The sequence below is a fragment of the Lepidothrix coronata genome, unplaced genomic scaffold, assembly GCF_001604755.1.
Source record: "Lepidothrix coronata isolate B3197 unplaced genomic scaffold, Lepidothrix_coronata-1.0 Scaffold63, whole genome shotgun sequence".
NCBI lineage: Eukaryota > Metazoa > Chordata > Aves > Passeriformes > Pipridae > Lepidothrix > Lepidothrix coronata.
The window spans coordinates 4,787,861-4,799,554 of record NW_016690243.1 but is presented as its reverse complement, the minus strand read 5'-3'; the positions used below and the strand labels follow the sequence as shown (position 1 = coordinate 4,799,554).

The 11,694-nt window shown below is 37.0% G+C and overlaps 1 protein-coding gene across 1 annotated transcript in view; it reads right to left on the bottom strand.

The window, feature by feature from the left end:
* Positions 1–894: 894 nt before the first annotated feature.
* Positions 895–11,694, bottom strand: part of CNTN1 (contactin 1) — a 241,077-nt gene continuing 230,277 nt past the window's right edge. Inside the window, exon 24 of the mRNA XM_017817884.1 lies at positions 895–3,473. Coding sequence (XP_017673373.1) covers positions 3,394–3,473 — 80 coding nt within the window. The 3' untranslated portion in view covers positions 895–3,393. The remainder of the gene's footprint in view (positions 3,474–11,694) is intronic.

Here is an 11,694-nt window from a genome sequence, read left to right as displayed (position 1 = left end):
CTGATAGATTGCTCAGTACTTCTAGTACTTTCTAGCTTCTAATCAGTACTGATTAGAAAAAGACCAGGTCAGCAATTATGTTGTTCCTATATAAAAAAAATCATGTTTTCCTACCTCCTGGAATCAATAAACCCAAAAGCAAAAGGTGGTAGAAAAGTTAATGACAAATAAATCACGTCTGGAAGAAATGGAGAGGGGTGCACAAGGAGCTGGGAAGGGACAGCCAGGACAGCTGACCCCAAACTGACCAAAAGGATATCCCATATGACGTCATGCTCAGTATATAAAGTTGGGAGAAGATGAAGGAAGTGGGGAACATTCAGAGAGATGGTATTTCTCTTTCCTAGTCACCATTACCCATGATGGAACCCTGCTTTCCTGGGTATGGCTGAACACCTGCCTGCCCATGGGAAGTGGTGAATGAATCCCTTGTTTTGTTTTGCTTGTGTGTGTGGCTTTTGCTTTTCTTGTTTAAACTGTTTTTATCTCAATCCACGAAGTTTCTCAATTTGACTCTTTGGATTCCCCCATCACTCACTATTAGGGAGTGAGCAAATGGCTGTGTGAGACTTTGTTGCTGGCCGGGATTAAACTACATTTGTCTACTGGAGTAAAAAAAATTACCTGAAAAAATACTCTGCTTGGTTATCTTTTGCTTCCAAAAATGCAAGAAAGCTCTCAGAATCTTCTGTGTTACTGATGTTAGGAAATCTTTCTATCTATGTCACCTATAATCAAAGCAAAACAGTCATAAAAGCTCTTAAACTCTAGCAAAATTCACAAGAAGGCAGGGCAGGGATACACAGGAGTTCATTCCATCTACACCTATTCTGTCACAGATGACTACATCACTGTTAGGCAATTAGAAAGCTCCAATTCAAAAGACAGCTATTGTACTTTGAGTAACATTAATACATTTATTTAATTGTAATTTACTTTTCATTCATAAAAAGGACAAAGCACAGTCCTGCTCTACTCATTTGGAAAAAAAAAAGGTAAAAAGTAACTAAAAAACCAGTTCAATATTCATCAGTATCAAATAATAGTAATATCAATTTTCCTGAAATATAAAGAAACAACAAATATGTCTATCTATATAAACTTTAATTAAGAACTTTGCATTTTAAAGCAGATGATACACTAGTTAGTTTGTCTTGACAACAATTTGAAACTGAAGGTCCCAGTCAAATTCACACAATTATGTGAAACAGAAAAATCTCCAACTATCTGATCAGTATGTGACACCTACCTCATCTGTGTTGCTGATTTAATAAAAAGAAGTGGCTTTCCTTTCCAGGTCATTTCCATGCAAAAATGAAACAGTTTTGCTTCTTACACCATGTATTAGAAAAGTAAAAGGCAATCATGCATTTGGCAAAAGATTTAGTTGTGGTTGTAGATTATACAAAAATGAGTCATACTGCAAAAAAACAAAACCAAATGAAACACCATAAACCACATTTTTTTTACAGAAGGCTTACAGCATATTAGTTTCTTATGTATGAAGACAGCTCATTTCTCTTTCAAATAATTATACAATTTATGAAACTCAGTAGTGTTTGACACTTTGACATTCCTTTATAGGGAAGTTATCACTTTCACACATTTAAAAAATTTTCATCTTGTAACAAATAGTTAAAATTAAACTAAACCAGTATTATTGATATTTCTTAATGAAGACTCTACGCTTTTACATGTAAATATATAGTACAAAATTATACAAATAAAAGAAAGGGGTGTAAATTATTAATAGATCTATCCTTGCTTCATGTAAATATTATTATTACAGACCCCTACAGTATCAGTTCTAAAAAGATAAAATCTATTTCTAAGTAGCTAGCAAGGTTGTGCTAATAAAATATGATTCAAAGCTTATAATTCTTGAAGCATCAGACATTGCACTATTACTTTAGCCAGCTGATTCAATATCACGGTGTTTCTTCACCATTCACACTCAAACTAATTCCCATCACACCATGGAAAATGAAAGGAATGTGCATTTCTTTAGTAACTTAAAAAAACCCAAACAAACCAACAAAGAAACCCAACACTGAAACACTCTAGACACAGTCAGAACAAAAACATTCTCTATCTCTAAGAGTTCCCATTTTGCAAAGGCCATAGTAAACATTTAGCTTTGACTAACAGTTGGGATCTGACTTTCACGTACTAACACACAGTTGGATTGTTCAGTACTCTATGAAATAGAGAAATGGTCTCAGAACTTTAAAACTCTTATTTACAACACTATGAACATTAGAATAATATCAAGTTCTTGAAAAAGCATATAGTTCTCCCAAATGTACGCCTTCAATACAGGAAGGTAACACCTGGCGTCTGCAGCATAAAAATGTAAATATAATAATTTTTTTACTGTGCTACTCTGTTTCTGCCATTTATTGTATATCTTTTTCTTTTTTATATTTTAAATCTTTTCACTTTAAAAAATAACATATGTTTCCTATCATTTCATGGTCCACTTGGCTGATCTTAGCATGGACTCCATCTCCAAACTCATAAGTGTTATATTGCTACCTTAATAACAATAGTAGTAATAGGACTAAATAAAAACAAATACATTACGCTGCTTCCCTGAAAGCTGACATTTGACTCCTCAAATCAGCAACAATGACCATAATAGATTTTGTCAATTGAATTCTTTTAAGAAAAGAATATGGTAAAACTTGTGTCAGTGAAGTGCAGGTAAATTCCTTTAAGCTGAGCATGCTATTCATGTCTCGGGTGTTCTGAACATATTTAAAATAAAAAAACCTTATCACTGACTTTTATTTCAAGTCCTTCCAGTTCTATCCAATACCCTCAAGAAATACACCTCTAAATAATGAAATGTTTTTGCTTTGACTGTCTCTCTAAAAACCAGTAATCCCAATAAATGATGATGGGGCCATTCAAAAATATGCAGTACACAAAACATATAGGATAGTACAGACAGACGTAGTACTCTTACATTTATCACATACAATCAACATTTCAATCTCTATTATATTTCACAATTTGTTATTCAAGTTAAAGCACCTACGTATGGTGATTTTACTTTCACTGTACAGCCTATGTTATTGGGTTTTAACACTGTAACTTGCCCCATTGGACCAAATCATGCAACTGTCACAGATCAGCATAAGTGTTTTTTATAAGGCATATTGGAACAAGTTAAAAATATTTCTTAGCCGTTCAAAAGTTGATTTACTTCATGAAGGAGTTCCTGGATGCCTCAGTCCTCTTAAAGTTCATAGGAAATCGGTAGGGTAATTCATTTTAAAGTGTAATTTTTTTGGCTTAGGATGGTGCCACAGGAATCAAAAAGAGTCGCAGTCCTCATCTTCAAAGGGAGTCCTTTGTGTTAGGCAGAGGACAAGATAAATCCAGCTACATTCAGAATCCTGAGCAGGCAAGGACACCCAGGGCAGGCACCACCAGGACCAGGAGCAGAGTCGGTACTCCAACAGCGGCACCTGTGCATCGAACAGATAACAACACGGTATTGGTCTTACTTCAGCACTACTCACAGTGGGGGGAATAATCCTGGATGTGAGCAAGTCCACAAGGTATAGAGGCTGGAAAGCCAGCTGGCATGTCTCAGGAAAGCCCCTACCTGTATGGATAATCTGAAACAGACAAGGAGACTTGCTACAATACAGAGAAGGACCCACTCTTTTGTTCTGCAAGAGCTGTTTATGCAGTGTGTTTATACAATAAACAAGGCCATTCAGTGTACATCAGTGTATTTTGATTTGGCAAGTCCAACAAGCCAGGAGGTTATTATAGCAGAAGGTAAAAGGTCAAAATAAATATTTTAGCATGTTAAAACAAAATTAATGAGTTCTTTGAAATGTGATGAAGCAAAGAGACATCTTTGGAAATGTTAATGTTCATATGAAAAGCAATAATCTGAGAGATGTCAAAGAGCCTGGTCTGTTTGTTTACCTGACAGATTACAAAGTCCAGATGGCTGACTTCTACCAGTGTGGCAGTGTGTTAAAGTCACAAGGGTCTTTCTTAAACAAATATTTTAAGACAGAAAATATTAATCTAAGGCTTACAAACTTTACATGACTCACTCTGGCAAACAAGCATAAGAACTGCTGTTGTTAAGTGGCTTGTGTTGCCATGGTTCAGCTCCTGGTTAAAAGGCATCTATATGAAAAAATAACAAAGCCAAACTGTGCCTGGCTGTCAGTCTTGGAGACAGGCCAAAGGAGATGGAGAACAGGCTATTCTTTCATTCCAGAGAGGGCTTGTCTATATCAGGATGGTAGATAGGCAGTGGTGAACCCAGCTTACTGCTCATCTTGCTGTTGAACATAAAGAGCAGAAATGCCTGTAGCTGGTGGTGACAGTCCTAAGGAGCTGCAGTAACAGTCCCACTGGACAGCTTTCCAGCAAATGCTGAGTGAAGAAAAACCATACTGAAAAGGTAACATACAAACCAAACAGCGCAGATTTCAGCAGGCAGCCCTGTTTTACCTAATGACAATTTTCAAGTGTTCTTTCATAGAATTAGGTCCCAAAACAGCAGTCACATTTTCTTTCAGATCTCTTGCAAGAACAACTAAAGCACATCATCTGGTCCAGCATCATGTAGGCTCCTAGAAAGACAGATCTGTACGTTTTCCTTGTCTGACTGAGAAGTTTCAGCATCTTTCAGGTTAAATAAAGAGCTTAATTCTTAATTTCGTGTCTATCTTATACCTCCTATTAATAAGGTGCTTTCTTGATTTTAAGTTAGCTAAACAAGATCCTGAGGTTGAAGAAACATGTGGGTTTCAAGTGAGAATTGTCCAAATAAACATCTGGAGGTTACCTTCAAGTATTTAATTCTTACAGTATTTCCTATCCACAAAAAGGAGAAGGCAAGGAAACCAGATTGTTTCCTAACCAAAATCAGTGTGTGCTCTCCCTGTCCAAGGAGCAGATGTATGCCCGTATGCTTATGAGGTGACCAAATACTGTACAACAGGATGTGCCTAGAGGTGTTCATATAGACTTATGTACAGCTTGTCCCCTAGCAAATCACCTAACAAAAAGGGGACCATAAGCCACTTGCATACAGAAGGCCTGACTTGTTTACGGTTGGCTTTCCGTAGTGAATTTAAGTGCTATTAGAAAGGCAGATATGAAAGGCAGTGTCTCCTGACGCATGGGAGAAGCTCTCTGCAGATGCCATCAGGGATATATTCAGAAGACAACCTCTAAGACCAAGACAGCTATTTCCCTTTCTGTTTCTACCACAAAAGGTGAAAACAAGTATTTCTATGGGATCCTGGTTTCTCCATTGTCCCACCAGGGACAATCATTATCACAGTCCACATCATATGCCACGAAGCCAGAATTGTAGAGCTTTTCCCACAGAATAATTTCAGCCATACTCCTTTTATTGTCCCCCTTCTTTCTATGTTCACCACCCTATTCCTCCTGACTCTGGTCCTTTCTCAAACCAAGTCTTTCCCCTATTCCCACCTATTTCCAATCTTTTTCTTCTGATGTCTCAAAATTCATCTCTGTACCCATTGCCACCCTTTCTCCTACTGCTGTAGATGCTTTCTGAAGTCAAGATTTCTACCAAAGTCCTTTGCGGTATCCAAGCACTCAGAAAAACAAAATGAGAATCCTACTAATCCTTTCTCATCAGCTCCATTCACCTGCGAAAAGTACATTTCTAAAAATAGTATCTTTTTCCATAGGAAGCAGTATATCCACCTCAGTGAAAGATAAAATAAAGGAAATATCGGAGAATATTGGAAATGTTGCTTTTTAAGTATCCACAAACTGAGGAGTTCTATGCTTAAAATTAACACAAATGTTATGTCCAAATATATTTTCATAAATAACAACTACACATTCTGGCAACTGTGAAAGTACAGTGGTATATTTATCTGCACTTTTTAGTGATTTATGAGGCACATTAATCTTTTCTGTAGTTTTTATTCCTAAATATAAGTAGTGGTTTTTAATTAACAAACAGCCATAGGAAAAAAAAATAACTTTCAGGTTTCATGTTTAAGAATATCCACAGAAAATGTATTCTGTTTTTGTCAGACTAGGATAATGCAGTCAGAAAGACACAAGTAAATATTTTGGATGCTTTTAAGGGAGGAAAATATGAAAAAAAGGTTGCTGAGTGAAGTTGAATGATGAGCAAGCATAAAGAAACTTTTATTTTCCTGTTGCTATTGTACAAAGAGAAAGGAATAATAAACCTTCCCTCTGAGATGTTCTCGCTGGCTCCAGAATTAATAGTTAGCAATTCACCTGATTACAGCAGTTCCTTACAAGGTATAGGCACTGTTGCAGAGATATATTTATCAGCTTTCTGCAATGAAAGCTAATGTGCTGTCTACCCTTAGACAGCACATTAATGGAATATTAAGAGGATAAATGCACATTAAACAGATCATGTCTTCTTTTTTCTCTTGTTAGATTACTGAACCACATGTCAGGATTCATATTTTACTAGAAACACCATTCACCAGTGCATGACAGCCAGTACACTCCTGCAGCTCATGAATGGAAGTTCATAAAAGTTTTGCCTGAGAACAGATTATAAAATTTAATTCTGTGCATTAATGAAATTGTGATGTCAGTTTTAACAATTTTTAAAAACTAGAGAAACACCAGATAAAGACTTAATGGACATGTACAAATAAACATGTGGATGCAAATTAAAACATGAGGACTATTAAGCTCCCTCTGAAGTCTGGCCAGTTATGAGCTGGATATATTTAGTGCTTAAAGATTCTTTCTCTCCTCAGTGTTATAATGTCTGACCTCTCCTCTCAACCAGCATCTTGTGGATCCAGTGTGCAAGCAGTTGCAAACTACAGCCATCAAAGTCAAGGTCAAAACCAAATCAGTATCACACCTAACTACCACTCTAACACACCACATGTGAACTTCATATCAAGAGTTCTTTCAAATAAACAATTAAATACACACCTTAAATTTGCGACTTTTTTCCAACAGCCCAAGCAAAAATTGTGAAATCTTTCACACGCTTTACTACTGCCTGGTATACAGTTCCTGCAGTTGGTATTTTTAAGTTTAGGACTAAGCTATCTACAGAAACATATAGTCAGAATGTAGCTTAACATCAAACAAAATTTCTATGGGATGTATGCAGTTAACCTAAATTTTTTCCTGTCTCCTCAGGAGCCTTTCTTACAAGTGGTTGTTTATCTGTCTGAGTAAATGAAGAGAACAAATGCTGGATGGGTTTTCCTTCAGCAAGATCTTTATGTATCACAGGAACTCCTGCTAAAGTCCCACTGATCCACAGCTTTCTATTTGTATTTTAAATTCTGCATTGCCATCTCAATCACATAATGTCTAGGATGAAATCTTTTATACTTCTCAAAGGAGATCCTAAATTTTATTGACATCTTGAACAGCATGCAACAGTCTTCCTATTATACTCAAATGAAATTAAATCAATTTAATGCCTAAATGAAACAGGCAACAAAACAAATCAGACTTTGACATATTTCCCAAGCCTTTGTCAAAATTTGTTATGTCATTATTATCTTTAAATGTAATTTATATTTATATAAGTATATATGATATTTTATATTATATTTTTGGCCCTTTTCCCAACATCAGTATTTTTTTATACTGCTTTGCGAAAAAAAAAATGTAGAGACCTGTTTAAAAGTCCTACTTTCATCAGATCTGTAATCCAGGAAATTAGTTACTGGTCATCTGTGAAGCTATCATATGTGAATAACTTCTCTTTTTCAGTGGGAAAGTGTTTGCTCTGCCAACATATACAAACTACAAGCTATTCCTTAGCTAATCGTGAGATGATCCTGTTGTGGCAAAACTCTTTCTCTGCTTTTACTGTCAAGAAAGATTGTTGAAGAACTGATTGGTATTAGATGATATCAGTTTTGCTAGTTTCCAGCTACAGAACATCAAGGAGGGGTGTTTACATGATTGTTCTAGTTTGAGGAGGAGCGTGTTTTTAAAGCAAGTATCTCAGCCACCCCCTTTATTGGGATTTATTTTGACCTATGAAGATACCCTGTGCAGGAACCAGAATAGAGGTAGTGCAAAGTAAAACCTGACATGAGCATATCATGCGCAGCTGGATCTGCAATGCCACCGCTTCTGTCTACAGATACACTCCTCACATGCTGTTCTGTAGATGCAGACTGACTATCTAACAGTCTGCAACACATTTTTTCATTATACGTTTAGTAAGAATAAGGAAAAGGGAAAGTTTTCTTTCCAGGACCGGTATTTTATATAATTTATAAAAGATTTAAATTTGTAATGTAAATTCTGTAACTTGCTAAGAAATGAGTCTGTTTGGTGGTACAACCACCCCCATCTCCCTTCTTGGGCCACACTATGATCTCAGAAACACTCCTTAGGCCTCAGCTTTGATGAACAGCACCTGGGCTAAGCTCCTCCTGAGCTTATCAGAAACACTGTCTGCTCCCAGGTACTTATGTTGTCTTGCAATCCCATAAGCAGCACTCCTAAGTGAGATCCTTTTGAGCTCTCCTGGACCACAGTGGGCTGTGACCAGCAATCTCCCTCTCAGTGGGACACCTCTTAGAGCCAGCAAACTCAAATTTACTATGCTTGGAGGACCACTGCCAAACACCAACAACAGAGCCTGAGCTGACATCCACACTCCCTTCACCTGCTGAGACGATGCAAAGGCATTTGACGTGAGTACTTCACTGAACTCGAAGGGTATTTATTCACAGATATATACCTTCTACATGCTCCTTTAGGTCTGTGTGCGTAGAAGTGTGATATGCCGTAGCAAATGTATTATGATGTTGCTCTCTTAGATTCTTAAGTACATTAGATTTGTAATTTTGTTAGATCTGTGAGTTACTGTTGTACTTATACTAAATATTATAAAATCCTCTGTTAAATTGTTTAAATTAGGCTATCGATTCAGTGCTGCTAAGTTTAAGAGCTGATAAAACCTTTAGGCCTAAACCACTGGTCTAATCTGGGGCTAAGTTTGGCAAGGGGGTACACTTGGAACCTTGTAATGCAACAGGAGGGTCTCCCTTATTCCTTTTTATCCTTACCCTTTCCCATCTCTACCTCTTACCCTTTTTCCATCCCCAGCCTCCATATAGGTCATTATACACTGATTTTAGTTTTAGATTGATTGATTTGAGATTTTAGTCTGATTTTTCTTTGCAGGCTTCAACCATCTAGTAAGGAGAAGAGTGAACCTTGCTGACGAACTTTGTTGCACTTTCACTTTTATATTAAACCTGCTTTTGTCTGTATCTTTGCTGGTGAGTCTTTGACCGACCTAAAACACTCATTCATGACAGTCTGCCTTTGTGCCTGTTTTGCAAAACAGATTTGTTTTTTTCTGAAAGAATGACAAAACTCCTATCCATTTTCCTGTATATAATATTATCGTTTTGGTCCAGGATCCAAAGACCCACATTCCATCAGAGTTGTCTTTTATCTCTCCTTTCTACTTTAAGAAATGTAACTGCAAAGCCTTCTCATATTCTGTTTCTCCTTGCTTCTGCAAAAAAGTAGGCCAACTGAAAAAAAAGGGAAGGGATTTCTGCCTATTCCATTTCTTGGTTTCTTTATCAACTATTAGGCTTCGTTAGTATCTGTTTCCCAGTGGTTTTTTGTATTTACTCAGGTAGAACACAAAAACAGAAGGGGGGGGAAGAAAATTTCTTCAGGTTCAATTGAACTGCATAAAAGAAAGATGTGGGTTTGTAGTTCTTTCAACTGGCTTCTAAAAAGAAATTTCTCTTGTCCCAGCTGGAAATACTATCTTCATGAAAACTACTGCAAAAGAAATAGGTAGTATCAACTGACATGATTCAAATTCTGCTATCCCTATTCATGGTAAATGGAAAATAACTGAACTAATTACACTATGCTTATCCTGCATCACTGGCATCATTTGCATCACTGGCATCATTACTAAATCACGGGTCCAACTTTCACTTGTCTAGGAATACCTTTGTTCGTGCATGAGGAAATTTTCCTCATGCCTGTGCCATTAGCCTTTCAAGAAAGGCGCACTGGAGTGATTCATAACCCTGTGAATTAATGTTTTTGCAGGAGAGTAGATGTATGGGATGGAAAAAAAGCTGTCTATCCATTTGCCCATGCTTTGTGCTGTGTCATGGTTTGCTGTGCATTTGCAGAACAGCTTTTACAACTATTATAAGAAAAGCGTATTTGAAGTGCTGCTGATGGTCTGAGTGGTTTGTCCACCCCATGGTGTTAGTCTGCCTTCCCCTACTTGAAAATCCAAAACCAAAAAAATGTTTGGTTTTGTTCTAGCAATGGCACCTCGCATGTTGCCAGTGCTGGCAGGCAGGAGCTGTGGCTTCTCTACCACTGACTCAGCGCCAAAAGATTCTCACTGCCACAGACCTGGGCTGCCAAAATGAAAAGATGACTTGGACTCTGAGGAAAATCAGAGAATTTTCAGTAAGTGGGTTATCACTTAGCTGTCAATAGTTTACTTCTCAGATACCTCTTCCCCTTCACATATAATAATAGACATTAAAGAATCTTTTGCAAGGATTGTTAAGTAGAAGACCACCAGTATTTTTTTTTTAAATGTACTCTTAAAGCTGTACATGCAACAAATAATAGCAAGAGGAGGATATCCTGTGACCCAAGCAATAGTTGCAGCTGTACTTCACAGGAATTTTGTGAGTTTACTCAGTTACTACAGAAGTAGTAACAGCCATTGTAACCGAGTGCAAACACTTCTTTTAACGGTTGATAAAACTTTTTACCTTTGTACTATGTAATGTCAGAAAAAGATTTGAAATAACCCATCATGGGTTCTATTATTATAGAAAATCACAACTTAGAAGCCCCATTAAAGACAAAATCTTCTCCTGTGGAAATAAATGAGGGAAACAGTTTTTTACAGATAATATCTAAATGAGCCAGCAAGTGCCTAAACTCAGGCAGCTGTTCACGAGTGACTTATGCTGCCACATTAAGTTCCACATTTCACTTTTTTCTGCTCAGCAATATTAGAAAATAATGCTGAGCTACAGAATTTAAGCACAGAAAGGATCACTATGTCTTTTAATATATAGCCTATATAATCTAACTATTGCCTCACACACAATACAGTTTAAATAGCCTTTTATTTAGTTTCTTCTATACTGAGCCCAGGAAGATGGATCTCTGGCACACGGTGTGACTCTTGGGAATGGTCCTGTGCAGGGCCAGGAGTTGGACTTGATGATCTTTGTGGGTCCCTTCCAACTTGGCATATTCTGCGATTCTGTGATTTTTCTAAAACACATCTTCTAAAATGGCTTGCAGCCTTGGTTTAGAAGAAGTTGAAAACCAAAAAATCAAACACATTTTCATGCTTCTGCAGGGGAAATTTTCAAACTGATCTTCTGTTAGAATTTCTCTACTTCAGCTACTCTGTAGCTAGAGCCAACTGAAACATTCACATGAACTTAGATGAAGGATCCTTCTGACGCTTCCTACTTTGACAGAAAAAATATTCTTTCTTCCCTTCACTTCCCACTGGCTTAATACAACTATGTTGAACAGGCACAGAAGACAGATGAGATAGCATTCTTTCAGTACCTACTTCTAAGAAATCTGTTGTTAGCTCTCTAACTCTTGCTTCTCTGAACAGAATTTGAAACATGATGAAAGTAAAATATATGGCACTATCTTTAAAGGCAAGAA